General features: G+C 42.0%; 1 protein-coding gene across 12 annotated transcripts in view; it reads right to left on the bottom strand.

Moving 5' to 3' along the window:
* SEMA4D (semaphorin 4D) overlaps positions 1–27181 on the bottom strand; it is a 498348-nt gene that overhangs the window by 97374 nt on the left and 373793 nt on the right. For all 12 annotated transcript variants that reach the window (XM_069227530.1, XM_069227533.1, XM_069227504.1 and 9 more), the window contains 2 exons: positions 14260–14432; positions 14121–14164 (listed from right to left, as the gene is read on the bottom strand). In XM_069227530.1, coding sequence (XP_069083631.1) covers positions 14121–14164; positions 14260–14432 — 217 coding nt within the window. The remainder of the gene's footprint in view (positions 1–14120; positions 14165–14259; positions 14433–27181) is intronic.

The following is a 27181-nucleotide window of genomic DNA, read 5'->3' as shown; positions in this document are numbered from 1 at the left end:
ATAAACTGCCCTCAAGCAGGTCTGGGACTGTGTGGTAAACTTGCACTCCCAAGTAGCATACTGCAGTGGGTTCCCATCAAACAAGGCTCCCCTCCTGCAGCCCCCACCCCACACCCCCCAGATCCATGGCCCTCAGTGCAGCTGCGGGCAGCAAGGGAAATAGTCAAGATTTGTCACAGCTCCCTGTTAATCCTGACACCGGCAAAATCCCATAAGGAGCGGGCCATGGAGATAAGATTGGAAGCAATGTACTGTAGGCAGAACAGGACAATGTAAGCATACAAGGAGATTGCATGGGAGGCGTCAGGCAGGGGAGTATCCTAACCCGCCCCCTCCACTTGTGCCCCAGAAGCCAGGCACTCCATTTCAATGGCAAACAGGAGCGGTATGGGTGGCACCCTTGCCTGGTGCCCGACCACAATGGGCTCAGAGATGGCTCCCTCCAAAATGAGTTCTGTTCATAAGGAAAGTATAAAGGAGTTGGATCAGCTTTGTGATGTAAGGGGCATGGCCAAACTTCATTAGGACTGCGAATAGATAGCCTTAGCTTAAGGAAATCGATTGCCTTACGCATATCAGGCACCAATACTGTTGCTCTGGGAGATCTCTAATGCACAATCAATAAATCAACCAGTGATTTCTAAAGCACGGCTATCAGTATTTTGTGGAAAGATGAAATGCTACAAAGGAGCATCAATGTGTGAGGAATTAATCAAAGCAACGGAGCTAAAAGTTAACAGGCTCCAAGAGTGTGCAAACATTAACTGTGATTCAAAGATCTTAGCAGTTTGTAGTAGAGGCAGAGAGGCTATAGAAACCCATTATCATGCATATTGTTATAGGAACTATACAAGGGTTAAAGCAAAAGGAAGAAGATAATGCATCTAGCATTCAAACCGATGATCACTACAAAAATATAAGAGATTAAGCATATGATGAAGTATTTCAATATACTAGAGCCTCCTGAAGTGGCTAATGGTGCAGGTGAAGAATGTCAAAGAAGTGCTTTTCACAGTCCTGCTGAACAAAGAAGAGTTATAAGTCCAGTTTCGCCGTCACTGTCTAGAAAAACTGTGAAAGGAGACAAATGGCCTACATTGCATGAAACTGAAAAGGTTCCTGATGTATTGTCAAGCGTACGTAAGGAAGCCAAAACAGAAGAAACAGATCTGAGTGAGGGAGAAACAAGTGCAAATCGAAGATGAAAGAGAAAGAGTTACAAGACGGAGATACACATGTCCTGAATGGGCACATCTCCCAGCTGATGAATGGGAACACAAATGTATATCCTTTTGTTTTGACCGTAAGAATACAGTTCTATATTTTGAAATTGCATTTGATCAGAGTTTTGAAATCACATTGTCAATTGAACAAGAGAGACATATACTGGAAGTAATTAGTGTTCAGCAGATTATGAACAAGAGACATTTTAAACTGATTTTGACAAAGCTGCTAGACCGATTTTTGACAAGTTCTGGAGAAAAATCTGAAAGTTGCTGTGAAAAATCGCATAGTTAAATCTTTTTTTTTTTTTTTCTTTTGCTTTGATTCTTTACAGGTCATGGATTCCAATCACAATCGCATTAAAAACAATTGGGTTTTGCAAGTGTATGGATGTTGTATTAGCAATTGTATGTGTGTTGGTAAGTTTGTAGTTGATTATAAGTATGAGTGTTTCTGATATAGGTGAGATTAACTACTACACTTCCTAAATTCGAGAAGTTTAATAGGGATGAGAAATACTTTGACAACTTGCAGGGAGATCTTTCTTCTAACGTATTCTATTTTATACATCCCATATTTCTACTCTACTATGGATGTTTTTTCATTTGTTTCAATTAACCAACATTTAAGTAGTGTTGCTAGAGCTAAGAGCATGGACATTGTAGTGGGTTTCTTTGGAGCTTCACTAACATTTGGTACAGCTTACACGCACAGGAACAACATCACATGTACACTTTCCCAGGTTGAGAAAACTTTCCTGGATCAGACCGATGATAGAAGAAAATAAATCGAAGGAGAAGATAGATAAGGGTTTAGTGAAAAGCACTTATATAAATGACTATGCATATAGAGTAACTAGCACATGAAGGAAGCTTGCTTTAAACTACCAACATGTAGGAAAGCTTTGTATATACAGACTCAATCCAGAACTGATACTGCATTTGTAGGAACAAGTGAATGCAGACATGTATTTCTTTATAATAATACATGGGACTTTATGCATAATGGACACGAACCTGCAATTCCTGGGGTTTATTGCATCTGTGGAAAAAGTCATTATTGTCTCTAAGGGATGGTGTGGTATTTGCTACCTGGGAGTGGTCTTTCCTAGAATTTATCATGTTGACAATATTGAACCTGAGATCAAAAAGGTCAAGTTATTCTGAAATAGTTGGAGGTATTCAGTAGAAGTTGTTCTGAATGACATGACAATTAGAATGCGGTCTACTATTGTCAACAGATGCAAACAGATTTTTCTGGAGCAATCATATTGATGGATTCCGAAATGGTTGCGGTATGTTCGATGGTTCTCCACAACCGCCTTGCGTTAGACATCCTTTTATTAAAGGAAGTCGGAGTATGCCGGATGCTTAAAGCAAAACATTGCTGTACATTTATTCCAGGTAACAGTAAAGAAATTAGAAATTTCATTAAGAATTTAAAGAACCTAAATTCTGACCTAAAAGATTTGAGAGAGCCAAGTGTGTAGGAAAATAAGGGCAAAAGTTTTATTGAAGTGAAAAACTGTTTGGGAAATCTTGGTCAGGGTGTTGTGGGTAGGATATTGAAACCATTATTAATAGTGGTTGTATGTGTCATTTGCATAATCAGATTTTACAAACTGTATAGATTCATACAAAGACAAAAGGTGAAAAATGAACAGAGGAGGGAAAAAATTAAAATGGAAAAGATGAGAGGCAAATACTTTCATGATTTGAGAAATTCTGAAACCTGGATAAAACCGAGAAATAGTAGATATACTAAACAAATAGTTTTGAATGACCTCACTAAACTTAAAACAAATATTAATAAGTATCTCTTTTGTGATAACACGCAACCGTCAGGAGGGATTGTTAGTTAGAGAGCAAACATTAACACAAATGTGTCACTAAAACGTACACCAAAATGTGAAATAACATGTATTAAAAGGCCTAACTGAAAACGTGTGCTTTGGGAAATATGATCACCCTGTTGTCAGCCACAATGTAGACATGAAAATAAATAATAACTAATAAAAATGTATTTTGCTTAAACATAATTAAATATACTGACAGTTATTATTGTGTACTGAAAGATTAATGGGTTAAACTTATTATGAAATTTTTTATTTTTTATGATAAGCACTAGTTTAAAGTCCTCACGTTTTAGTAATTTTCCAGAGGCACATTGCTTTAAAAAGAATGCTAGCTTTGCAAAAATAATGTTTAAGCATCCTATGTGACTTGCACACTGTGGAAAAGTTATGTTCTTTGTTTGTTACAGTTGTATTTCCTGAGATGAGATAATGTACAAACCGAACAATAGGCCTTAGTGCTCGATGTCGTGTTTTCCATTTAACATTTTATTTCTGTTGGAGTTTTGTTTTTTTTGGGCAGGAAGCACATTTTATGTCTCCAGGTAGTTTTACATGTATTTATTCACAAAAGCTGATGTTTGGAGAGGAGAGAGGAGTGAGTGTAGATCCAATTATGGCTACAGTCAACGTGGAGAGATGCATGTGATGTGCAGATGTAGTTTGCTGGTTGCAACTAAAAATACCTCATAGTCTGTCCAATAGAAACTTGATTAGAAACTTTTGGGACTTTAACACAGCAATGTTTTATATGATATAATTTAGTTCTTCATTTTCTGTGTATTGTTCAGATGATGCTGCATAGTTCTTTGCCTACAAGTCTAACAGTTCAGTTATATTAGGCCCAACTTTACTGAACTGTTTCCCTCTAATGTTCTGATGCTGATTAATGAAGACCTGATGTTCCTGCCCTCTGCTGAAGTTTCTGCTGTTATATGAGAGGTATAACCAATGTGCACTTGTGTTTTCTTTGCAGGTTTTCTTTCTAGAAAATCCAACCACTTATTTTGGTTAGCACCATAGGTGTTTTACAAATTAAATGTTGTCTTATTTTTCTTTTTGCATGAAGCCCACCCATGCTTGTCTAATTAGAGTGCTAGTTAGGGATGTCTGACCTAATGTCTAAATGTGATAGTTTATTAATTGTTGTGTTTCAACTGCACAAACTAAATGTATGCTCTTTCTCTATTTTACTTGAGTCTGTTGGTACTCTGGATTGTTCTTCTGGAGTGGCTAATTTTAAATTTCTATTCAGACAGCCTGTAATATTTCTGGATTTCTATCATTTGGTCCTGTGTATGAATAACGTGATCTTAGCATTGTTAATCTAAAGGGCAATAAATGTTTAAACTTTACTAAACTGGTGTGGTGACTCATGGCCACGTAGGTCATGGTGTGTTTAAATTATTGATTGCAACTGATTATGTTGATTATTTGTTGTCCTATTTGATGATTATTGTTCAGATTGTCTGGTTGGATGATTACACACTCGAGTCAAAAGGTCTGAGTCGACCTCTGAGGGCAATAGATGACTTACCCTATACGTGCCACCTTATCATAATAATCTAAAGTAAATAAGGTCTGACACGCCCACAGTCCCAAGTTCTAAGAAAAACTGGAAAAAAACATAAGTGGGTAGGACAATGATACCCTGACCCCCTAGGCCAAAAATGTCCAGGACTGGTGGGGAAAGGCTTGGCATTTATACATAGGGGCGCCCATACTCTGAGGTGCTGCTGCCCAAATTCCACCAGTCGTTACTAAAAGGGGAGTCTACGACATGGCTGGAATTGGCTACCTATACACTGCATACTAGTATAGGTACAATGGTGGTAGAAGATGTACGCCAACTATAAACTAATTTAGTAGAAATATATAGACTATTACTACAATTCGTAATGTGGACTCTAAACACTGCCTCAGCAACCACACTGCTAAACACTAAACACTGCTCCTTTTACAACCACGTGGCCACAGTGGGAATCAATCCTGCTACTGTGCATTTAATTAATTATGGCTAAAGTACCCATTAAACATGAACAGATTCTGTTCTGGTTAGCACAAAAAATGAGCGCCTTCGAATAAGTATTTCCCCAAATGGGACCCCACAATAACCATAGAATTCTCACAATGTGCTTGCCATTTAGGATGATTCCCTCAGTGGGCAACTGCGCTAATTGGGGTGCAATGTTTGCTGCACTCTACACTACCACACGGTACACCAACACTTGCAAATCTTCCAGCATTGTTAATACAAATTCAAGATGAATATGGGGCTGCCCTGGCCCTAGATTTGGGGTTTCAATTAATTGGAAATGTTGCCACAGTATCCTCGATAATATTAAGTAACCTTAAAGGGGACGCAGTAGCATTGGCAACAGGCCAACAGCTCTTGGATGTTTACCCATACAGGATCAGAAGAGCAAGCTGTCAAAGATTATCAGTGAGACCTCTTTCATTATAGGTCGGGATAGTCTGAGGACCAGACCAAGCAAACCACAAGGATAAGGCAGAGGGTTCTTGAGGAGAAAAAAATTGCAATACTCATCTGAACCTTCCATAAAAAAAGGAAGAGAAGACTTCAAGACAGAAAGCACAATTTGAAAAGAAAAAAGTGGAAGCTAGCAATATCAGTTAGAAACGCCACACATAATGAGAACTTTCCTGAAGAGCAGGACATGGGCACTGACTGCTAGAGAGCGAAGTAATTGTTAATAGTTCGCCAGAATCTTCAAGCGCTTCTGGTGGTAAAAGCAACTAACGACTTTTTAGAAGTCGAAACTGCAGATACGTGATTCTCCTCCCACATAGGATTCACAAAATGAGAATACAAATTGAGGGAGACAGAGCGTACAATTAAATTATATTCTGGGAAAATCTAATGTTATGACATCCTATTGGCAGAAAAAGACTGGCCACCAGAATATGTTCGTTAACTCCCACTACAGGAAGCTGTCATTATGCCATCTTTCTCGGTCCCTAATCTTGAAGAATTAAGACAAGCTTACACAGTAGATTGGGCAATGGCACAAGCTCCGGCACTGTATTGCAACCATGTAGGATGGGACAAAGACTCCCCCCCCCCACCACATAATACCAGTAACATCGTCACCATTACCACACCCACAATACCCCATTATACATGAAGCCAAAGCTGTGCTTGCCTTCCTTCTTTGGATTAGTTTTGTCATTGTTTTCTCTCTGGTGATACATGGTCATTATCTTCCTAAATGCTCCGCTGCTGAACTGGTGAAGCGGTTTTGAAGCCTCACCTGTCCTCACATAAGATCTGCAGAGACGAGTCCCTAGTGAACATTTCAGCTATACCGATTTCTGATGGGATTGCTTGGGATAAAGTATCATTTGATATATTTGGAGCGACGGAATTAGTTCCAATTCCATATGTATTCAAAGTCTCTATGAATGACATAACTACACCTTGGGTAGTTTCTCATGATTGGAATATGGAAACAGTTGAATCAAAGGTCTCTGAGCTTGAATACAATACTGTGTTTGAATGTGAAGATGCTTACCAAACCATTCAGTAGTGTTTGAGAAATTAAGGATAAAAAAGAATTGAATATTTTGGCAGTTGTGCTCACCAGAGTCCTGAGAGCCTCCAGCAAGAGCTCAAAATCAAAACTGGAGAGCTATGATTGGCCGAGAGGCCCGTTTTTGCCCCCAAGTCTTCATGCTCTCAAGGGAACAAGATGGCCTTGTGAGTCCCGCGCGAGCAAGCGCTTGATTGGCTTTCTGTTGGAATGTAAGAAATTAAATAGGGGTCATTATTGTGTACTGTGAAAAAATGGAGGTGTGAAAAAGAAGTACATGAAAATGTTTTATAAAGGGGGCAGCAGAAGGGCATGCTGCCCCCTATAGATATAGAAAGGAGGTGTTAAAGGGATAACCACTAAAGATTATTAATGTATAAAGTTTAAACTAATTTTTACGATCTTGAGGGATCATAAATAGTAAAAAGAAGTATGCAAGTTCTCAATGCACTCTACTAGTAATGCATATGTGGGTCCAGGGCTCACTGTGCCACTGGAACCAAGCTATGCCTGGCTGAAGAACCCTAACTAGGTTGAAACCGGTCCTAGGTTGCTTGTGTTCTGGTTAAGGGAGGATCTGGTCCGGCAGTTTGGGCTGGACTGTTCCCATGAGCAGGGTCAAGTATGATATGCATATGGATATGGATGGGTCCAAACTGAGGTAGAATGGTGGTCAAAAAAACGATTGATTGGGATGCGGCTCGAGCGACTGACAGTGGCTAAGATCAATTCAAGCATTCCATCCATCAACTTGTTGTTTCTGCATATCTTGACAGAAAGTCAACTGAATCAGTGATACACCATTCAGTTAACGCACTCGCCACAATTTTTCCCCACTGCACCTATGCATTTACTATCCTTATCTGGGGATGGGAACATGCTCACGTTTGCGCAGATGCCTCTTCCTGGACGTATGAACTACTAGTGAGCCTGGTGGAACCCGAGACTTCATGTGAGTAGGATCGCAGGCCATGCCTTATACTTTTTCCCCTCTTTGTGGAGTGACCACTCTGGCTCTGATAGGATCTTTGAAATAAGGAGCTGTGTTTATCAAAATTGAACACTACCCTCAGTTTCTGAGAGGGTCCCTACATGGAAATAGTCTTCCTCTTCCACAATGTGCACAGACAAGCAGCTCTCCAAATTACAGCACAGTATGATGTATTGTCTGGAGATGGCTTCAGAGGATAAGGCTCAATATCTTGATCATCTGGAAGATCTACTTTAAAATCCACCAATGGGTCGTTGTCTCCACCAAGAGGACAGCAGTATGGATCTCCTTCCCCATATAGACTACCTGGCTCTGAAAGGGAGTGAACTGATCCCTCTGTTAACTGTGACAAGGGAACTGGAGGTAGAGGTAAAGTTTATCTTGGATGGTGCTGATTGTGATGCTGGTGAAGAAGCTGGCAACTGTGCAATGGTGACAAAGACTATGGTATAGAGGGTGTGTGTTTGAGCATGTTGACTAGATGTAGAAAGCACTCGGTATTTTTGATCCAGACTGAGGCGATGCATCATACTACAGTTCTTTCTCAAATGTTTATTTCTTCTTCTTAGTACGTGTGGACACTGGTGGTCTTTGTTGAAGTTTTGTAAGACTTACCATATCAGGGCGAAAAAAGATGCTATTAGCAAGCGCTTCAGCAGTCTTCCTAAATTAGTGACTGTGAAGCCTTCAAAGCTGGACTCTAAATCACCTTTAATTTCCGCTGTGAACTGTGTTGTTCTGACTTCAAAGCTTTCAAGGTCGATGCTAAAGTCTTATTTCCCACAGGATTTGTCTGCTCTCTGCTCTAAACCGGGGCAGTGGGCCTAAAAGCCTTTTTCCTTGTCTTTATCAGGGTTGGACAAAGAACTTCTGGAATAGTGCTCCTCATTGGCATATCTTTGTATTGAGTGTATTTTATCCCTGAATCAGTAATCGCGGACAACAGCGCCTTCTGAAAAGGTAGTGCTGACCTTTTACTTTAGAAATGTTCCTGTTCTTCATTAGAGAAATCTCAGCACATATTTATTTTTACTGATGTACTGTGGCCACGAAGGATTCAAGATTTCTTTCTCTATGTCGAAAGTCTGCTTCTCCCCAAAAAATCTAATGTTTCTGTTTCCTGGTGCTGAGTCCTTTACCGTGCTAGTGTCTCTCTCTATTAAACCCCAAAGCCTTTTTACATCTACATGCTTGAAAAAGGTGCATTACGACTCCTGGTGATTTGGTAAAAGATTGAGGTTGCAAATATTGTGCTATTCTGACCAGAGATACTTCAAGTTACAATGTGGGCAGAAATAAAAGGGGGCCCCAGAGTCCTCGATCTGGTCAGCTTAGTTTTTCAAAGTTACTCAATTTATGACATCCACATATTTTCTAAATGCATTATCGCTTTTTCTCAAAGCTGACGAAATGAGGCAGAACCCAGTGCTTACAATGCAACAACGCGATGGTATTGGATCCATTGCTTCTCGCGTCAGAACCAGATGGCAAGAAATACAAATCTAAAGGTAGAACCGAAGCCCATGTGCTTTCTGGACCAAGAAAGGAGTCACGCCACCCCTCATGACTCAAAACGTCTTTAAAGAAAAACAACCTGCAATATCTGATTAACACTAGATGGCAGGAGTATACAAAGCATGGGTATCTACACATGCTATGAACATGAAGAGTGTTATTTAACCTAATGGACTAATGCCTGCTTTTCCTCTCTCAAAACTAACAAAGGTCTGTCAAAGCTACATCTACAAGAATGTGCTGCGATCTAAAATCTAGGTAACTGCCTACTACAAAGACAGGCCTGTACAACAGCCAGATTGAACCACAGTGTAGAAGGTCTTACAGCTGTGATCCAGTAATTCCTTAGAGGAATGGCGGTCATTTGCTCTGAAAAGGCTTAAATTCAGGCAGTATATTCCTTGAGTCTCCAGTGTCCTTTTCCTAGCTAAAAGTTATCTTTTGGAAGCACACCCCCACCCCTAAGCACCCCCAAATTAGCTGGGAGACCCTAAGGATTATGGAATCTTGGCCTTCAAAAAGGCTTTCTTTTTGATGGTTTTGTAATAGTTGTGCCTGACCGGAGAAAAGAACATCAAGCTGCTCTTGTTCTAAAAGCAGCCACATTTTGTTGCTACTCTAAAATGGCCTACAAGCAGTTTGGTGGTGGATTTGCTAAGCTGACTAACGTTCAGTTGATGCTTCATAGTAACTGCACAATCAAAATAAAACATATGCCATCTCCCACTTTGTTAACAGAGCTCAAAGAGTTTCAGAAAACTACTTGAAGGCTTCATGCTTTTAATAGAGTAATGACAAATTCGTGTTATTTCTGTGGTTGATGGCATCACTATACCATTTAACTGAGCAATTGTTAATCATCAGTTTTATTCCCTAAAACAAAACTGCAAGTTGCCATTTAAGAAATTTTAAAGACTAGCTTGACAAATATTTCACTTAATACATACAACACACGATTGTCTTGTCTTACTGTCCACAAAGGATCAGTATTATAATTTGTAGGAGAGGATATTCCCACGTAGCGTTCTGATGTGGTCTAATTGGCCCAGACAACATTACACATCTTAACCATGGGAAACTATCAATGATATGGGAAAGGACTGGAAACATCCATCAGGGTAACAGAAAATAAGCAAAGTTCAAGTGCACGTGGTCCTATATCTTGCCCTCCAAGGTCAACTCAGTTATGTCAACACTGAACCACCACTTCCAATTTCAAACTTTTTGCTTCCCTGCAAAAGGTAGGCACACATGAACTGGAAAGTAGTAGGGAAGTCACTTCTTTTATAAGAAGGCATTTTTGATTGGGATTAACTTGTGCCTATCCATCACAAGGAACATCTCCTAATTATAAGAGTTTGATAAGAACTTAGGAAGGTATTTAGAGCAGGTCTGCCCGACCATTTTGTCTTTGTAGACAAAAGAAGGCTGATCTAAATACCTTAACTAGTGAGAAGACACATCCATTGGCAGACTGTCATTTTGTACGGAATTATACATCAGTACTTGATGGCAGAATTTCTAAGATACAAAAGAAAGAACAGTATTCAAAATCCCAAACTAGAAAGGGTGACTGAATATTGAGAAGAGTGAAAAGCAAAACAAACATCTTTAGAGTTACTTTGACCCGATCAGAAATATTTAGAGAATAGTAAATCTGTACTTCAATGCCACATAATTGTCAGATGGAAATCTCGCTGCCCCAAGAACAAGACCTTTGATAGATCTTGTCCTAGGCCAAATTTCGGAATGTGTAGGAGTTTGATTCTAAACTCTGTGTGCCAGCCTGCAACATTAACATTTTCATATGACAAATATATGACCCACAGGTCTGCATCACATGCCAAGGTGCATAGCTCATGAGAGAGGAAAATGGTGATGCACATCACCGTGTCTTGTTTAGAAACTGAGTGGACAGATGAAAAATGAGACATGGCCCACCACTGACAGTTCTTGAGCTCTGTGCAAAGAAACGGCATCACTCATATTGGAGAAATCAGCATGATTCTGAATGGGAAGCTGTTGTGTCACTTGTAAATCACCTCTAGGATCTGAGGTGTCGAGGAAACAGTAAATGAAACCAACTCAAGTGAAAGGAATGTCTCACCAAGAATTACTTCAATCTGCCCTTACATAATGTAAATACAATCATTTTCTGATAATCTTTAAAGGCAAATAAGCCAACCAATTGGCAGCCTCAATGTAGAAAGATCTACTCCAACAAACTCACATGAATGCCCCTCTAACAAATCAGATCCTACACTCTGCTGAAGCTATCCATTTGAGTGCTTTGCAACTGTGCTATTTGTTGGCAGACAACCATGTTTCTGGGTTGAAGGCTAATTACCATAGGTGCATGGTCAATTAGAAAAGGTATTTGGATCAAACCAGGAAATGTTTGCCGAAATTAATATCAGACCGTTTTACTCAAAGCAGTGGTGGAAGGCATTCAGCAACTGAAGACTGTGCTGAGATACAAGCTGAAGTGGAGTTCACTGTCCTTTCGGCTTGCACCAGATAGTGCCGTAAGGCGTTAAATGTTAGGGACAACTCGTGGCCCGGGTAAAGTAAGAGAACAGGAAACAGCAGCAACGATTTTGTGGGACTAGGGGGAGGAGATGAAACCAATAAATGACTAGACAATCAGCTCTGGATTCCAATGGTGACAGAAGAAGATGGATCACTTATGTTGAACCTTTCCACTGAAACAATCTGAACAAGGTTATCAGACCTGAAAGCTCTGTCAAACAACCATGTGCATGCTTTGTTCATAGTATCTGAATGAATGGTTGCCTTTAACCAAATCTTAAAATTTTTGTAGTGTTGCTCAGATTTTTGTGTCTGAGGTGAACGATGGGTTCCAGAAGTATTCCCCCAATGATGGTTCCAGAGTGCAGGATGAAACAATAGCTCCATCATTCCCTTACCTAAAGGGCTGGGATTTTGGGTCCAAAATACCCCTGCCTGAGAAAGATCTTGGACCTGGAAAACTGGGAATTGCGCTTCTCCACAGTAGATTCAGAAGAGAAGAGGATGTACAGTTGGATGGGTTCTTTAAAGCCTAACACAATGCCACAGGGGCCTAAACAAGTTGAAACTCTTGCCCACAGGAAATCCAGAAATCCCTGATAAAGATCAGACTGCTACCACAGGTGTGTGCCACCACACATTACTCTTAAGCACATGAAAGGTGGCTAAGGCTGAACACACACCTGGGGAACTGGGACCTTTGCGTACATCAACTCATTGTGCCTTCGGAAATCATCTGATATAGCAGATACTTCACTTGGAAAGCCAATGGTGATCATGTAGGAAAAGACTCCTTTGAGAAGGCAGGCCCAGTGGCCTGTGCGGTACTCGTTTGTCCTGTCCATATTTCCCAGTCTGTGACAGCAAGTGCATTTCGGAAATGTCACAAATCAGAGCCTTCATAATGATTTTTCCCATAATTAGTGGTGGAGTCTTTCCCCTAAGATTAGGCAACACAGAGGTGCAGAACTGTCACAGAGCCTTGTGGTAAGGTAATGGCTGTCGGAACATATAATGATTTCACAGGTGCTGGCTTACTTATGAGTGCAGGGAAATTACTTTTTCAAGACTGTGAAACATATGGATGAGGGTGGCTTAAGTCTTAACAGCTGCAGAAGCAGCTCACACTAAAAGTTTATTTCCACCTCACTGAAAGGTCTACTTAGGAAAAACATGTATGTGCATGTGGGGGAACATGTTATTGCTAGCCTTCTACTTCTATATCTGGACTCAGTGCTGAGCCTCACAATGTTTAATATCTCTATGTATCCCCTGGCTACGGTAGTGGAATCAATTGGGGCTAAGATCCCCAGATCTTCTGCTTCGATAACGGAATGCCCATTGAACAGGATATCATTCAACCCTGTCTTTCTGCAGTTTCAGTGGATGACTAAAACCAACTGAAATGTAACACCAAAAAGAAAGATGCTCAGTTTGACACAATTTTGCTCTCAATTTGGGTTTTCCCTGGCCTGCCGGGGTGTCTCCACCAGATACCCAAGTAGATTCTGTTAAAAAAAAATATATGGGTTTCAAATTCGTTAATAAAATGTCTTTCCATAACCAAATCATCTCGGTAGTAGGCTTGAGCTTTTGCATCTTACTTTGGCAAAAAACAATGTCTGCATTTCCTTTCAATTCAGGCTAGGATTACAGTGGTACTGGTTATGTCCAGGTTGGATTATGCCAATGCATTACATACTGGCATGCCAAAGTACCTACTGAGAAGACTCCAGATTGTTCAGAATGAGGCAGCTAGGGTGGCTCTTGGTCTTCCCAGACGATTGCACATTACTATGCATTTGCGTAATCCGCACTGCCTCCCTCCATCATTCGGGACATGATTATTTATCTGCCAAGATTGCCTACTATAGCCCGGTAAAACTCTTGTGTTCTTCCCATAACCATCTGGGCAGGATTTCAAGAGTTCATCTGGCTAAAACAGATGGACGCTTTTTTTCTTTTTTGGGCCCGGTGGGTTGGAACAAACTCCCTTTGAATTTGCAAGAGATAAATGATTCAGCAATATTTAAGAAAAAAACTCAAGACTTGGCTCTTTTCACATTAGCTGTCATCACCCTTGTTTTTTCTGACTGTACTGTATAGTGCCAGGATACTCTAAGTCACCTGTGCGCTTTAGAAATCTCATTACATTGCCAATCAAGTAATGGATCACCATGGAGACATGACCCGTAATAGAGTTTACCAAAATATAAGATGACCGGCGTGCATTACACAAAAGAGATGAAGGCATATTATTAAGATGGGTTTTAATATCTGTATGAAGGTAATGTAGACTACAAGACATCAAAAGGTTGGCTCGAAATGTAAGATTGCTACTTTCAAACAGAATAAAGTGTGTTGTTGGACTCTACCACATTGCTTTCAAGCATTTCAAATACAGTACTGAAATAAATAAAAAAAAATAGAGGTAAAATTTGTAAATTAACAAACTTACCTAAGCAAGAGGAAGCATCTCCATTTAATTTCTGAACCAAAGCTCTAAAATTAATAATAGTAATACAGTTATTTTATGGTCCTGGTTCATACATACGCTTCACTTGTGGCTCTATAGTAAGTGATGCACAGTTACTTACTTGTCATTATCACCCGACTCAGGAATGTGAACACAGGAGTTTGCATCTTGCTTCCAAGCACAGTAGGGATCTCTGGCCAGAACACAGTCCACACATGAGCCATACTTCTCACAGAATGCAACAGGTGACTGAACCACTCCAGTGTTTGAGCCTGCATATAGATATCTTTTATCCTGCAGCAAAGACAAAAGCATAAACACTGATTCTATTCTTCAACAGTAGAATTTAGTTTAAGGCACTGACACTTCTCAATAGGAAAATAGGTTTAAGGAAAGAAAGCTATAACAGGTATCTTGTGGTAAGTCCAGCAAAAGCTTTTTAGGGTAGTAGTTCTGAGGAGGCAACTGTCCATATACCAGTGATTAAGAATAGCTTTTCTTTGGAACCACAGTAAAGAAAAAATATTACACCCTACAACACCTTTGCAAACTACAATTTGGCGTTCTGCGCCATTTGTGGCTAGTTAGAATGACAACTTAACCCTTTGTTATTGGTTCTCCTTTAACACTTTGTTTTCGCTTTGAAATGTGTATAAAATAAGTTTTAGTTTTAGCTACAGGCACACAAATAAACATTCAGTTTAAGACGCAAAAAGGATGTTGGTCAAATCATACTACAGGCCAAATTGCTGTGCAGGATCTACAGTGTACAATTTACTTGCAGTCAGAGGGACACAATTACCGTCACAAAAATATGCAGTATTTAATTTTTCATTTTCTGACAGTGTGCACCTGTAAAAAGTACATTACTTCTCTACTCTTGTGTAATAAATTGTTGTATGCGAGTAATGACATCACAACACCAACAACTTTTGTGCTGCAAGTTAAAGATCCCCCTCATTCCTCAGACGAAGGAAAACGGGTGCAAAACAGACGCAGGAGCCTATCTGCACTGCTTGCCCGACAGCCCGCTTACCACCATCGACTTGTATTCAAATGAATCTGCCACGGAGGTAGAGGTCTCAAACTTGCATGCCTGCCTAACCTGCCTTAGGTGGTTTGGTGTAAGGAGTCAATCACCCATCTGGCTTTTGATACCACCAGCACTAAGTGGAATCCGCTAAACTACCTCTCTGTGACATCTCCCAAAAGATAGAAAACTGCAGTAAATCAACCAGTCAGGTGCCCTCTTCTTCCACGGGGCTTGTCGAACTTATTCCTGCTTGTTTCGAGGCTCACAGGGCCAGCTTATGTCCCTGGACCCTCACCCTGCCCTTTGAACAATGTCACAAAATCAATTACGTCACTGCCAATTAAATGAAAGTTCTAAGGCGCACACAAACTGGAGACCTAAGTTTTTAAAAAAAGAATTAAAAAAAAATATATATATCAAGCTTAGAGCACTGCAGTCAATTGTTCTTACGCTGGCGTGAGCAGTGAATATAGTCCTTGTTTTCTCTTTGCCTTTTGGATTTTGCAGGCCCATTTTTGAAAACAGAAAAACCAAACTACAATGCAAAGAAAAAGTGGGACTGAATTAAACACTCACAACTGATCTGATGCAACATGTGAACTTGGTGGTAGGGTGTGCTGAAGCATATATGTTAATTACAATGATTAATGAGTGTTTATGCATTTTGATTAACAAGAAAATGGTTGAAATAATTAAACATAGCAAATTTAATGTGCACGTTTGAAAATGTGCCCACGGAGAGTGGTCCCCAAGATTCACGAATTATACCAAAAATGACTAAAAATATGGGAAATTTTGAAAATGCGTAATAATGATGTAGTAATATTTCATGTTGAGATACAGAACATATGTTTTACATTATAATGTAGAGTTAACTTAGCCGAAGATATGGCCTAGTTTTTGCCAGACCTCATGTAGAAGCTGAATAATCATGCAATGTAGAGAAGCTAATGTGCCGAACTGACCCTGAACTGCTCGTTGTTAATAAAGTCTGCTTAGCTACAATTTTCTGCGATGAACCGACGGACAGGAGATGGTGGAACTACAGTATGTATCAAAATCGGTGTGAAGTAGACAAGACTTACTTTCCCAAGACTCGAACAATAGAGACACTGACTGGGGAAGAAGAGGCAACATTTTCAATACCTGATGGGCCGGATGATGAGGACATCGTACAGTGAACCAGCCAACACCCTGAGAACGGCGTAATATTAGAATTCATAGATTTGGAAAATTAAAGTTATTGGGTAGGGTAATAACTGGTGATGAACTGACCAATTAGGAATTAGGGGATGGTCTGGGCGACTTTGATATAATGTTGTGACAAGGGGGAAAAACTTCAGAACTACTGGAGAGATGTTAGAGGCAGATGATCGGGGAGAGACCTTTGCTGAAATTGATGCAAGACTTTGTCATTGGGCTCATGCTCTTGAGAGCCTGATGCGTTGCTGATCGATTGATGACCTGAAGACGAACTCTGACTTTGTTGCTGATCCAGTCCATGGATAAGTAGCTATGACAATGTGACTGAATTAACTTTGTGCCTTTCTTTGTAGGTACCAACTGCGCTGTTTTTCTCTTAACTAGATGTTTTTTTTTCTCCAAATTCACGTTCTAAACTGTTTTCGCATGAAGTCCCACATGCTAATGCTAATCTGGGTTAGGTAAGGTTTCTATAGTTGACGTATACGGTGACAATTGATTGACGGACTGATTTGCTGAACTCTGCTTCTGATGTTGATATATTCATCTTTGTTGGCTTAAGTTGAAGCTTTACAATGTATGCTTTCTCAAGTTCTCATTAGATTATGTCATTGATGGTCACTAATGAATTTATCTTGAGTTGATTGAATAAAGTTTGAAATAACCTCATGAATTAGTTTTGTAACTAATAGGGAAATAAAATTGATACAACGTATAATTGAGTTGTGGTTATTCATGAAATGTTGACGCTATTGGCTGTTATTAATGTTTTTCTTAGTGGTTAATGATGTGTATTGATTATGGGTACACATTGGTTACTCCTTAGCTAGGACACTCCATGCGAATCCAAAAGGTTAATCGGCCTATACGCGTCCCCTTGTAAGTTTACTTACTAAGGGACCAGGCGCTCTAGCAGGTGGAAATACCCAAATATTGTGTGGAATACAGTACCTTTATGTTGTGCAGTAAAATGGATATTGCAAGTCAAATCAGTAACTTTAGTCATGTACTATAACATATTCTACCATCTACACATCATGTGTGGATTTCTGTCTCTGCTTCTACTGCCTCAAAGGGCTGCCCTTGTGCTAGCAGTCTCAACTGCTAGGATGGACAAGTACATTACATACATGGATCGAACTGTAACGAGAAAGGCCAAGCTCCAACAATTCCAAAAACAAGCATTTGTAATGTAATGGGTCTCACGTTTGCTTGAGATAGAGCTATTAGCATTGTAAATTCCTAACAAGACTTTTCTTGCCACATAAATTGAAAATGAAAAATAAAATAGTTGACATAAGCAAGAGTTATTGGCTCTCTGCGTGCATGTCTAGAAAGGATTGCGGCTGGGATGAAAAGCAAACCAAAACCGGAGGAGGGGCTAAAACACTGTATCAAGAGATGGCCAACAAAAATGTTCACTTAGTGAAATCGCCTGGAAGGGAACTCAGACAACAAAAGAGGGACATTTCACAAAATGCACCAATAAAAATGAAGCATTTAAGACAGGCACAACAAAGAATGAATAGCAGCAGTGGGCGTGGTTAAAAGCCCACAGAGAGATTAACAGACCAGAGCACCTGCATGCCCGAACCGAACAAGCAAGACACCACACTGCAGACCTGATGAAGACAGATCAGTGCTCTCCTACAATAAAAGGCAAGCTAGCAATCAATTACAGAGATTTGCTTTCCTATCTTTATCATCAGATGGTCTCCTACTGTCCAACAGTAGCCAAAAAGTGATTTACTGAAAACATGCTTACGTACATGTCCCAAGACAAAATAGTTTGGGACCAGAGCACTTGAACTGAAAAGCTCGTCCATGGAACAAACTCATGTTACCCATTTACTTCAAAGGCATCTTTCTGAGATTGAGAGTCTGGTTTAAGATACTGGACACTAGTTTAGGTTTTCACTCTACGTTCTCATCAACTCGGTCTTCCCTTCAAAATCAGACAACACAAGAGAGGTGGGCAGAGCAATACTACAGCGATCCCAATGTATAAGCTTTGCAGGGGACAATATGACTGGAAAATATACCTCATGTGTATTATGACTTTTGATTAATCAAATGTGAAGAAAAGCTTGAAACTGTATTGCCTCACGAGGCATTGTTTCCATGTCTGGATCTGGAAATACAACCATTTACGTGTGGGAGAAAAATAATGTGTTTATTTTTTGTTAAATGATACATTTCTGAATGTATTTTAATTGGAGAGTTGATATCATACATGAAGGTTTTCAGCATTTTATTTTAAGTTACATTTTCTGAAGGACGGAATGGTTATAAATAGCAATACGTCCCTAGCGGCAAGAATGCTGCATCTCATCTGGTTGTCTACAATACCCTCCTTCAGACACTGACGGATGCAAGATGTACAACTAATTGGTAGTGGCGTTCAACTTCTACATGCGTTTTACATCCTTTAAGTAAATGTAAGCTAACAACCCTGCCACTAGGAAAAACGAAAAACAAAAACCCTCTTTGTCGGGTTGCCGGCACGATGACGAATTATTAGCATTTCAGTATGTAGCACTATACATGAATGCTCAGTATTAGAAATGTTACTCAGCAGTGACTGCTCCTCAAATCTAGACAAAAGGCCGACATTGGGCATGCGTTCAACAACATGGCCCAACTAGGTCTTACACTCCAGAACATGCATCCACATTTTTTCATATTCCTCACCTGTCCATTTCCCCCAATACTACAAGCCAATATAGCGAAGTTGTTATTTTCAGTGTTTCCACCAAGAATAGTAAAACTTCAAGTTGGCAAGGATATGGTCTATTCCTTTTGAAGGGGGGGGGGGGAGAGGGATTGGCAGAGGGCACAGGCACCTGGGTGGAACAAGCATAAGCTGCCAACCATGACAGCTTCTGCTTGTCCCTGCTGCTATTGCTACTGTAATGCGGGATGAAGAACATTTGTGTTACGTTTTTGAGTGTGTGAATAGATGTGTGTGTATTTGTTTTGAGGGACGGGATTAGGGTCGCTGGTTAAGGGTGATCAACATACCTAGTATGGCTATTACAGAGATAATTGAGATCTATCCTATACCGATAATGGGCATTATTGGCTACAATTCGGCTATGCCCAAGATAAAAGATCCAGTCCTGAATGTAATTAGAAATGTATTTTTTACTAAAACAAAAAAATTGTAATATTATGGCTATACTTACATATCAGAACATTGGAATGTTGGGAGCTCCACTGAAGACAATGGAGTGCTCTGGGCTTCTAATGGCTATTAGAACATTGGAATGCTGGGGGCTCCATTGAAAACAATGGAGTGCTGCGGGCTTTTACTGGCCGGTAAAAGCCCGCAGCGCCAACATTCCAATGTTCGCTTTGTTCACAGCAGCAGCTGTGAACAAAGCCTCACGGAGCCCGAGGGGATTTTATTCCCCTTGGGCTCCGTGAACATTTTTTTTTTTTTAACAGAACATTCTGCCCTGAGTGGCAGAATGTTCTAATAGCCTTAGAACCCGCCGTAGCGGGCTCTACCGGCTAATAAAGTCCCTCTCCCTTGTTAAATGCCCTCGCCTTCGGCTCGGGCATTTAACGCGGGGAGCGGGCCTTTAATAGCCGGTAGAGCCCGCTACGGCGGGTTCTAAGGCTATAGTAAAACCCTGAGCGCCAACATTCCAATGTTTGTCTCACAAAGGTATCATGGATCCTGAGGGGATTTTAGTCCCCTCAGGCTACACAAGGCCTTTGTTTTATTTATTGGCACATTCTATCCTCTAGTTGAAGAATGTTTTAATAGCCTTATAGCCCTCAGTAGCTGGACTATACCGGTCACTAAAGGCCCGCTCTAATGGCCGGTATAAACTGCTACCGCGGGCTATAAAGCTATAATAGAGGCCCATCCCTGATGAACTGTGGGCATTCTGTGCAACATTCTGCCTACCCCTGGCACAGTGGAGGCCCATCCTTGACATACTGGCAGCATCTTTGACATTACTGTGCTATCTACTCCATAATGCAGTCACTAGTCCAATGGTTCCCATACTTGTTTTCCTGTGACCATTCCTGACATAATTAACACTACCTAAGCACAATACAAATGACAATCTCTGCCATATTATGTACATACTTGGTAGCTGATAACTGGGCATTAAAGACAGAATATATTCATCTAGGACGGTAGAACAACTGATGTGGTGAAAATGACAAACAAGTTTGGAGCAATACATATATCTAATAAAAATGAAAATCTGGTGTTTCAGAATAACAAGTTACTTAACCTTTGGCAGCGCCTTATCTGGTAGAGACCTTCTAGTTACAGATTACTCACCTTTGAATTTTCCCCAAGTGTCCGACTGGCTCCGGAGAATTTTCCGAGCAGTACCCCTGCGTGCCGTTAAGTGGTGTAGATGGGCTCCACCTACATCAGTGGTGCTGGATATGACGCGGGTCCTGTGTAAGTGCCACCCTGGCCCGCTGACATCAGTTTCTTTTCACAACTTTCCATGCCAGAAGCACAGAGCCATGAAGAACACGGACAACTGGTGTGTAAACACTAAGGCCCTTGAGGGGCAGTCCCTGTCCCTAGAAATCCGTTTGCAGAGCGGGGAGGGTGGGTGGGCCAGCCGGCAAGGAATCTGCAATTAGAATGTCTCTACCAGATAACGTGTTACCAACTTGATCATCTGATAGATACTTCTAGTTGCAGATTCCTTACCTTTGAATAGATACCCAAGCAACATAATTCCCGGAGGTCGGTCTACGAACCAAGATAATACTAGAAAGTGCTGCAGAACTGAATGGGCAAAGTACCTGTCCCTACAGAGCTGACTATCCAGGCGGTAGTGGTAAACGTATAAAGATACCCATGTTGCCGCCTGACATATCAAGGACTGAAACGCTGCATACTAATGCAGTGGATGCAGCTGTAGCTCGAGTGGAATGAGCACATAAGCCCTCAGGGGGTTGCTTTATGGCAAGTGCGTAGCAGATCTTAATGCAGAATACGACTCATCTGGAGATGGTCCTCTTCTGCACTGCCCAACCTTTCTTCACACCCACATAACCGACTGAGTTGATCATCCACCTGGAACTCTTGTACGATCAAGGTAGAACGCCAGCACTCATTTTGTGTTCAGACAGGGGGGTCTCTCCTCTTCCTTAGAAGGATGTGGGGGTGAGCTAAAAGTAGGCAGTGATGGATTGGCCTACATGAAAGGGCGCAACCACTTTTGGCAGAAAGGAAGTCCTAGTGAGAGGCACCACTTAAGATAGAGGGAAAGGTAGGGCAGCTTAAATGACAGTGCCTACAGCTCACTCACCTGTGGGCAACTGTAACAGCCACAAGGCAGGCTGCATTTAACGTGAGAAGCCTGCAAGGACAATTGTGGAAGGAATCAAATTCAAATCACATTGGGCATAATAAATGAGGATGGAGAAACGAGTTGTGTAAGGCCTTTGAGGAACCTACTAACAATAGGAAACTGAAACAAAGAAGGTTGATCAGGCAACCTCAAAAACTCAGAAATAGCACACAAATAACCTTTAAAAGGACCCGTAACAGAGCCCTGCTGGGCCAGAGAAAGGATAAATGATAGGACCTCAGAGAGGGAGCAGCGAGTGGATCAGGCTTGTCTGTGCATCATGCCAGAAATTTCTTCCAATGACCGGCGTGGACGGATGCCTGGTTGCCAAGATTATGTTAGACTTCAGGTGGAAGGTCAGAAGCTGTTAAATGTTGCCACTCAATCTCCATGCAAGAAGGTAGAGAATTGACAGGTTTGGGTGCAGAACCCTCCCCTGATGCTGCGACAGAAGAATCTCCAAAAGGGACGTCTGATCAGAAGATCAATGGATATGCTCAACAGCTCGGGATACCAAACTCTGTGCCGAGTCCAGAGCCACAAGGATTACTTGGGCCAGGTGGGCTCTTGATCTTCTTGAGAACTCTGCGCAGAAGTGGTATGGGCAGAAAGGTGTACAGGAGGCATGTACTCCATACGAGACAAAAAGCGTCTAAGCAATTGCCGCCTTGGAAACTTCAACGGGAAAAACTGCTGACATTGTGCGTTCCCTGCGGAGGCAAACAGATCTAACCAAGGCACTCCCCACTGCTGAAAGAGACCTTGCACTTCCTCCAGATGGAGACGTCATATGTGATCCGGAAGACATTTTCGGCTGAGTTAGTCTGCTCTGGCGTTCAGAGACCCTGCCAGATGTGGAACTACTAGGGCTATGCCCTATTTCAGCCACATCCAGAAGCGTAGAGCCTCTTGACAAAGGATCCTCGACCCCACTCTTCCCTGCTTGCTGCAGTACCATGGGGGTGTTGTCTGGGAAAACCTAAACCATCTTCCCCTTGACAGAGGAAAGAAATGACAGATGCCTCTTTTCTCCACCTTCCCCAGATGGCCGCCTTATACCAGGAGTGACATCTGTCACTACTGTCAGATCTGGCTGGGGGAAGGGAGAGGGATCTGCCTCTGACCCCTTCACCGTTTGTTAACCACCACTGCAGATCTTGTACAGTACCCTCTAAGATCTGGACCTTGTCGGAGAGATTCCCCTGATGTTGCGCCCACTGGAACTTCCAGTCCCACTGCAGAGCTGCATTTGCCATCTGGCACATGTCACTAGCAGGATGCAGGAGGCCATGGGGAAAAGCAGCCTCAGAGGTCAGTCATTCTCACCGAAATCCGGGATACAGGCTGAACCATCTGCGTCATAGCCTGGATATCCTGGACTTGCCATTTGGAAGAATAAGCGGGAAATTATACTGTATCCAGAACAGCTCAGATGAAAGGGAGCATCTGAAAGGGAGTTGCATGCGACTGACACGTTTATAGTGAACCTGAGCGAATGCAGGTGGTCCGCCATAGCCTGGAGGTGGGAGACGACAGCCTGAGGCGGGCCTGACTTTAACAGTCAGTTATCGAGATAGGAAAAGACTAAAACCCCTGATCTGCACAGATGAGCTCTGACTGCTGCCATCACCTAGGTAAACACCTGGGGGCAGCTAGTAAGGCCAAAGGCGAGCACAGTGAACTGAAAATGCCCATGGCCTAACATGAATCGCAAGCAACGTCTGGGCATTCAGAAGGGGAAATAAGAGCCCTGCAAGTTTGACCTTACCATCCAGTCTCCTGGGTCCAGGGCAGATAAAACCTGAGCCAGGGTGAGCATTTTGAACTTCTCCTTCTTGAGGAAGAGATTGAATGTCTAGGATAGGGCGAAGGCCCTTGTCATTTTTGGGTACCAGAAAGTAGCCGGAATAGCAACCACAACCTACTTCTTGCCAGGGAACCCTCTCTGTGGCTCCCTTGGCCAAGAGCCGTAACTTCCTCTCACAGAAGAGGAAACAAACCTCTGTCATGCGGTCGTAGGATGGTGGCATGGATAGAGGGGCAGCCTCGAAGTGGAGGGAGCATCCCATTCGGACTATCTGCAAAACCCACCTGTCTTACGTGATGGATTGCCAGCGGAGAAGATAACTGCTTATAGGAATTAAGCCTAGTAAGGCTTAGAGCTGCTGGGGAGTTCGAGGAGGGGAAGCGTTGTGGCAGACTGGCCACACTGCTGGCTCCATGATCCAAGAGGTCAGTTGGTCTCTCATCCTCTGCCACAGAGAGGGTGGTTAGTGTGCATGGCAAGGTGGCTGGCCAGGAATGGAGGCATTTGGTATAGCCATGAAAGGAGTGAAAGGCAGACCTGAGGGGTACGAGGGGCTGCTGCAAAACCCAAGGACCTAGCCATAGCATGAGAATCCTTGAAGCACTCTAGCACAGAGTCTGCCTTGTCTCCGAAGAGACGGGTGCAATCAAAGGGCATGTCCCTCAAAGTAGTCTGGACATCCCTTGAAAAGCTCTTTAGGGCCACTGTAGACGAAACTGCTCTGTCTAGCGAGTCGGTCATGTCCAGTTCACAATAGATGGTGAACTTTGCTTCGTCTTTCCCATCGGCAACTGGTTGAGAGAATACAGCCTGTGCCTCCTTCGGGACCTGTAGCAGCACATGCGCAACAGTATCCCAGTATGTGGGAGTAGTGGCCCACAAGGTATGCAGTGTTCACGGACCGCAGTGCTAGGCTGCTGAAGAAAAATAAATCTTCTTCCTAAGTGTATCCAACCTTTTGGATAACCCTGTTCAGGGGTACAGAAAGGCACAAACCCTGGGGAGTTAGGCTTGGATAGATAACCAAGCTCTCAGGGGTGGGGTGTTACATCAGAAAGTCTGGGTCCCCAGGAGGAGGCGATGATGGCAGGCAACTGCCCTGTTCACAGTAGCCTCTGTGCTGGGTTTGGACCAGGTATCCAGTAGGACATCTGTGAGGGATTTATTAAAAGAGAGCATGGATTCAGAGGAGGAAGCTCAAAGTTGAAGCACCTCTGTCTGGAGATTAATCCTGACGGCCACTGAAGGCAACTGAAGGTCCAAGACCTCAGCTGAGTTTTCTCACCACCATGGAATAGGAAGCTCCCTTTGGCATTGCCACAGTAAGGGGAAAAAAGGATGCTGGTGTCTGGAAAAGTATCCAGTCTGCTGGCCTCACCCAAATCTGTATGCCAGTCCATAGGGTCCTAGAGCTGGTATTTTCAAGAGTCCAGGAACCCCTCCCATTCTTCACCGTAACCTAGCCCATACAAAAGCGGATCAGGATCTGACATAGGCGGTAAGTCTCCTGTTGGTGTTTGAGTCTGCGCCGTACGACGCCCAACCAGCTCCATGTCGTAGTCAGCAATAAGGATGGGGATGAAGGGGTAATAAGACTGCCCTGCTAACCACTTTAATGGGGATGGAACCAGTATGGAAAGCCTTATGAATGACAGAGGACCTTAGGACTAAAGTCGCAAATCTGCACCATGATTTGGAATGCAACAAGGCAGAGTTAACTGGTGTTATTCCACCTCTAGTTTTGCAGGATGAAATCAAATTATTGTCCTACACCACTCAGATGTAATTTGAGGTGTAGATGGATATTATCAGTGTACACTTGATAGCTCATTACAAACATCTAAGCTGATATAGGCACTGAGGACTGGTGATAAGGTTAGTCCTTGTGGCAATTCATATGAATAGAAGACAGTAGGAAAAATGCTCATTTCACCTCATAAGGACTGTTAAATAATGAGGGATGTGAATCATGTTAGAGACTAGGGTGCCAGGATGAAATGTATCTAAGAACTTGGAAAAATCATGGAGAAATACTGCTTTTAAGTGAACAGATCTTTACACCTATCGAAAAGAGTGGCTCTATGTCAGACAAGGAAGACATCAGCCTGTCCATCACACCAAAGAGTTCAAGGTGGGAGGTGAGCTGCTGAATAAAGCTGTAAAGGGATATTGATGGCATAGGATGCCAGAGAGGGCAAAGGTTTGCAAGAATGTGCAGATCTGCAATTGGCCTCGTAAGTGCTGGGATGATAATAGCATGCATTATCAGGAGGGGAGTGTTACATAGCTCTTCTGACCCCTCTGGCATCGGTTTTAGACTTTCTTCAAACTAGATGGACACCTCTCATGTACAGTGAATCCATCCTAGGCTCCTTCTACATTTTTGCCAAGGATAACCCACCAAACTTCTCCTGTATGGTTTGAAAACCTCCTTCGGGGTTCTCTGAAATACTTGCCCCTACTAGAGATCCTTGGAATATTCAAGGAAATTGCTTATTGGTGTAGTCCAGACTATTAACACATCAATAGAAAATATTATCTCACTATATACTTCAGATTCATTAATGTTTAATCCCTTGACCTACATAAAATGCCCAGCTACTCATGTGGCGAGAGGCTTGTGAGTGCAGTAACCTTTTCAAGTCTTATTTATTCTTATTTCCATCTGCTATTGTGCGACACCATAACATTTCTAGTTACAATCACAGCTGTGTTATTAATTGTAGTGCATACCATCAATATTGAATCCTGTGCGCAAAACAAGCGACAATAATGAAGTACAATCCAAAGCAGTAATGCTACCGGAAAGATCACGATAGAGCCCTAGTATTCAGACACAGACAGCTGATAAACGTAGCGCCTGTGTTCTTATGCCTGGTTGAGGCAATCATCTCTGGCATCCTGTGCCCCAGAAACATACAAGGCACTTATCTACGCCCTACAAAAAGTGTTAAACGCATTAGACTACAATGACAATTGAGCAAAAACAATCTAAAAAATAAATCGAAAGCATTGATAGGCACATGAGAATTAATCATGGTGCAAAAAGTCAGAGCTGCAGACTAAAAGACATGGTACTGCAAAAGTAAACCAAATTGGCAGATTAGTACTGCACCCTTTACCAATACCGAAAGAACGGTGTTTATGTGCAACAAAGAATGTGTGCCAATGACACTGTTGTAATATTCTCAGTCTTCCGGTGAAAGGTAAAGTGTTTTATGGAGAACATGTACAGTTCTTTCAGCAGGGCTGGAACATAACACAACAGGTAACACGAGTGGATCAAATGAATGTGACACTCTGACACTAAAAGGCACATTTTCGGAATGTAGTTTAAGTTTCACTTAAACAAAGAGCCTATGGCTCACTTACCCTTTTAACATATGTAATGCCAAAGAGGAATGCAGTCTGAAGGGAATCAACGTATTCTACCTTGCTCCGGGGTTTCCCAGGAGCAGGGCGGTGACAGCGAGGAGCACCACAATACCGCCCTTCGAAGACAAGGATGAGTCGGTGGAACTTGCATTTCTGGGACTGTTTTCCGTTGCAACAATCGTAAATGCAATAAAACGCATCTACCACGTTCGTGGGTTATTTGCTATAAAGTGCAAAACACAACAACGTCTAGCAGCAAAGAAACAAGGGCACAGCTACAGAATTGGGC

Source organism: Pleurodeles waltl, chromosome 1_1 (genome assembly GCF_031143425.1).
Source record: "Pleurodeles waltl isolate 20211129_DDA chromosome 1_1, aPleWal1.hap1.20221129, whole genome shotgun sequence".
In the NCBI taxonomy this organism is placed as follows: domain Eukaryota; kingdom Metazoa; phylum Chordata; class Amphibia; order Caudata; family Salamandridae; genus Pleurodeles; species Pleurodeles waltl.
This window is presented reverse-complemented; position numbering and strand designations above follow the sequence as displayed.